Below are 2555 nucleotides of genomic sequence, written 5' to 3' on the forward strand. Positions count from 1 at the left end.
GTCATTTTTGGGTGACCTGCAACACTGCACACATAGGCTCTCACTAATGCTTAACCACACCTTTCAAACCAAGGGCAATGGGAAGCAATTCACAACTCATTATAGTGGACTTTAGTTTGTTTTTTTTAAACACACTTTTTAGATGCTAAAATGGACTATTAACTTTTTTTTTATCTTAGTTATGTTAAAGACAAATGTTAGTGACTGATTTTACTATTAACAGCACTATGGAGCAGCCTCACAGCTCCATGGTCCCTTGGTTTGATCCTGAGCTCAGGTTACTGTCGGTATGGATGGATAGGTTCTACTGCTTCCTCCCACTTCCGAAAAACATGCTGGTGTGGGTGTGTGTGCATGCACACACAAGGTGCTCTGCGATGAACTGGCATCCCATCCACTGTGTATTCCTACCTCCTGCCCAGTGTTCCCAGAGTAGGCTCCTGCTCTCTTGTGACTCTGACCAAAATAAAGCATTTAATGCAGAAGAATAAAAGCATGATCATACTTCTTTCATGTTTTCACATCCACATACAATGAACTGAAAGTTGTGTTTAGAATATTTATATTTTAATAAAAACATTTCACATAGTAATCACAGCTTGAATTATGTTTCTAGGCAAATTCTCATAAAACAAAAAACTTTGGTCGGCATCTCCTTGAGAATGGACATAAGTAGATGTGAACGTTTACTTGGATATGTGCAAAAAAAAAAAAAAAAACAACCATGCATGAGATCTCATTACCATTACAACTTCATGTAGACTGTTTGTAAATATCTACTTCCCATTGAAATCTTATCATAAAATGTGTAAGTCAACAAAATTACATTGACAATACCAAACCTCAACCTGCTGCCAGGCAAAACAGAGGCCTAAAAGAAGAAATGGAACAATGATGAGAGAAAGCACATCAATGATGAAGACACATTGTGTGCGCGTGTGTATAGTACAGTCCCAGCAGTTTGACTTGCTCCTCAAGTCAGTTTCCTTTCCTTGGCTTGCTGTGCTTCCCCATGCTGTCTTTGGCTTTGGTGTCCTTTCCAACCCACAGTGCATTCCTGACAAACCGAGATGCTGCATCTTTGTCCAGACAAGTTGCTTGTTTCTTATCTGTGATCTCCTTTATCCTGTTCATGTTGGTCCGGATTCTCTCCTGTTGAGTTTAAAGTTAGGTATGATGTGATTTTATCAATCAAAAGTTATTGATAAAATCCTAAATAATAACGATCATGTTATGTAGTATTATAACAAGTATTACAGCTTCAGCAGTTTGTCAAAATCCATTGTCAAGTTCATGTGTCATGGTCACAATAAATTAGGAGCAAAAATAATGGGTCTTATCACAATATTTTTTTTCTCCATATGATTTCAATATATATTGGTAATATGTACATGCATTGAGCATTTCTTTAGAAACACCTGTACACCTACTCAATGCAATGCAATTATCAAATCACCTAACCCTAACTGCTGATTTCCTGGGATTTTTACACACAGCAATCTCCACAGTCCAGGCTGGTATAATGGTGTGGGGAATGTTTTCTTGGAACACTCTGGGTCTGTTAATACCAATCAAACATCACTTGAATTCCACAGCCTATTTGACTATTGATGCTGACCATGTGCATCGCTTCACAGCTACAATTTACCCATTTTCTAATGGCTACTCCCAGCATGATAATGCACCATGCCATGGTTAAACAGGTGATTCGCAGCATGAAAATGCATCTGAAAAATCTGCTGGAATTGCAGAATGATGCATTCATGTCAACATTGACCAGGATCACAAAGGGAGTATTTCCAATATCTTGTGGAATCCATGCCATGAAGAATTGAGGCTGTTCTGAGAGCAAAGGGAGCCCTAACCAGTATTAGTACAGAGTTCCTAATAAAGTGCTCTGTGAGTATATTTACCCAATGCACAATTTTAAATCAGAATATTATTTCAAAAGCCTACCAGAGAAACTATATATTCTGTCCTTATGGTGTGTGGTTTAACACAACTAGTTAAACAGATGAGAACAGAATAAGCTGAACTGAAGGTGTGAAATGTAAACAGTAATTACAGATTCTTAGTAACTAAGCATATCAGTATGTTTACATGGCACACAACTGATGTACAAAGCAATATTCACACAGAATTAGGATAAATAACCCATATGACTAATTATACTTTAGTATAATTTATATACTTGAATTATACAAGTTCAGAAAAATAACTCAAGAAATATTCTTCGAGGCAAAAATACAACATCAGAAAATTCTACTCACAAAAGATGACATCAAAAGCACAAAATGTGAGGATGGACAGAAGTAAATTCTCAATTACAAGCACGTGTCCAAAATTGTGTACTGTGACAGTACGTACTGCATTCGATGCAGTCCCTACTGCACGGCTGCTGAAACAGTATGTACTAATCAGTGTGTGTATGACAACTACAATCCTGGACATACTACAGCCGCCATGTTGGTATTGTCATGTGACCTTCCACATCAACATAAACACAAAAAATCAGATTAAAGTGACCGCAATAACGGCAAAATGCACATCCGGAA

The 2555-nt window shown here is 37.5% G+C and overlaps 1 protein-coding gene across 2 annotated transcripts in view; it reads right to left on the minus strand.

Annotated features, from left to right (window-relative positions):
• Positions 1–545: 545 nt before the first annotated feature.
• Positions 546–2555, minus strand: part of c1d (C1D nuclear receptor corepressor) — a 12026-nt gene continuing 10016 nt past the window's right edge. For both annotated transcript variants that reach the window (XM_053620662.1, XM_053620663.1), the window contains exon 5: positions 546–1152. In XM_053620662.1, coding sequence (XP_053476637.1) covers positions 979–1152 — 174 coding nt within the window. In that variant the 3' untranslated portion in view covers positions 546–978. The remainder of the gene's footprint in view (positions 1153–2555) is intronic.

The sequence above is a fragment of the Ictalurus furcatus genome, chromosome 3 (genome assembly GCF_023375685.1).
Source record: "Ictalurus furcatus strain D&B chromosome 3, Billie_1.0, whole genome shotgun sequence".
Taxonomy (NCBI): domain Eukaryota; kingdom Metazoa; phylum Chordata; class Actinopteri; order Siluriformes; family Ictaluridae; genus Ictalurus; species Ictalurus furcatus.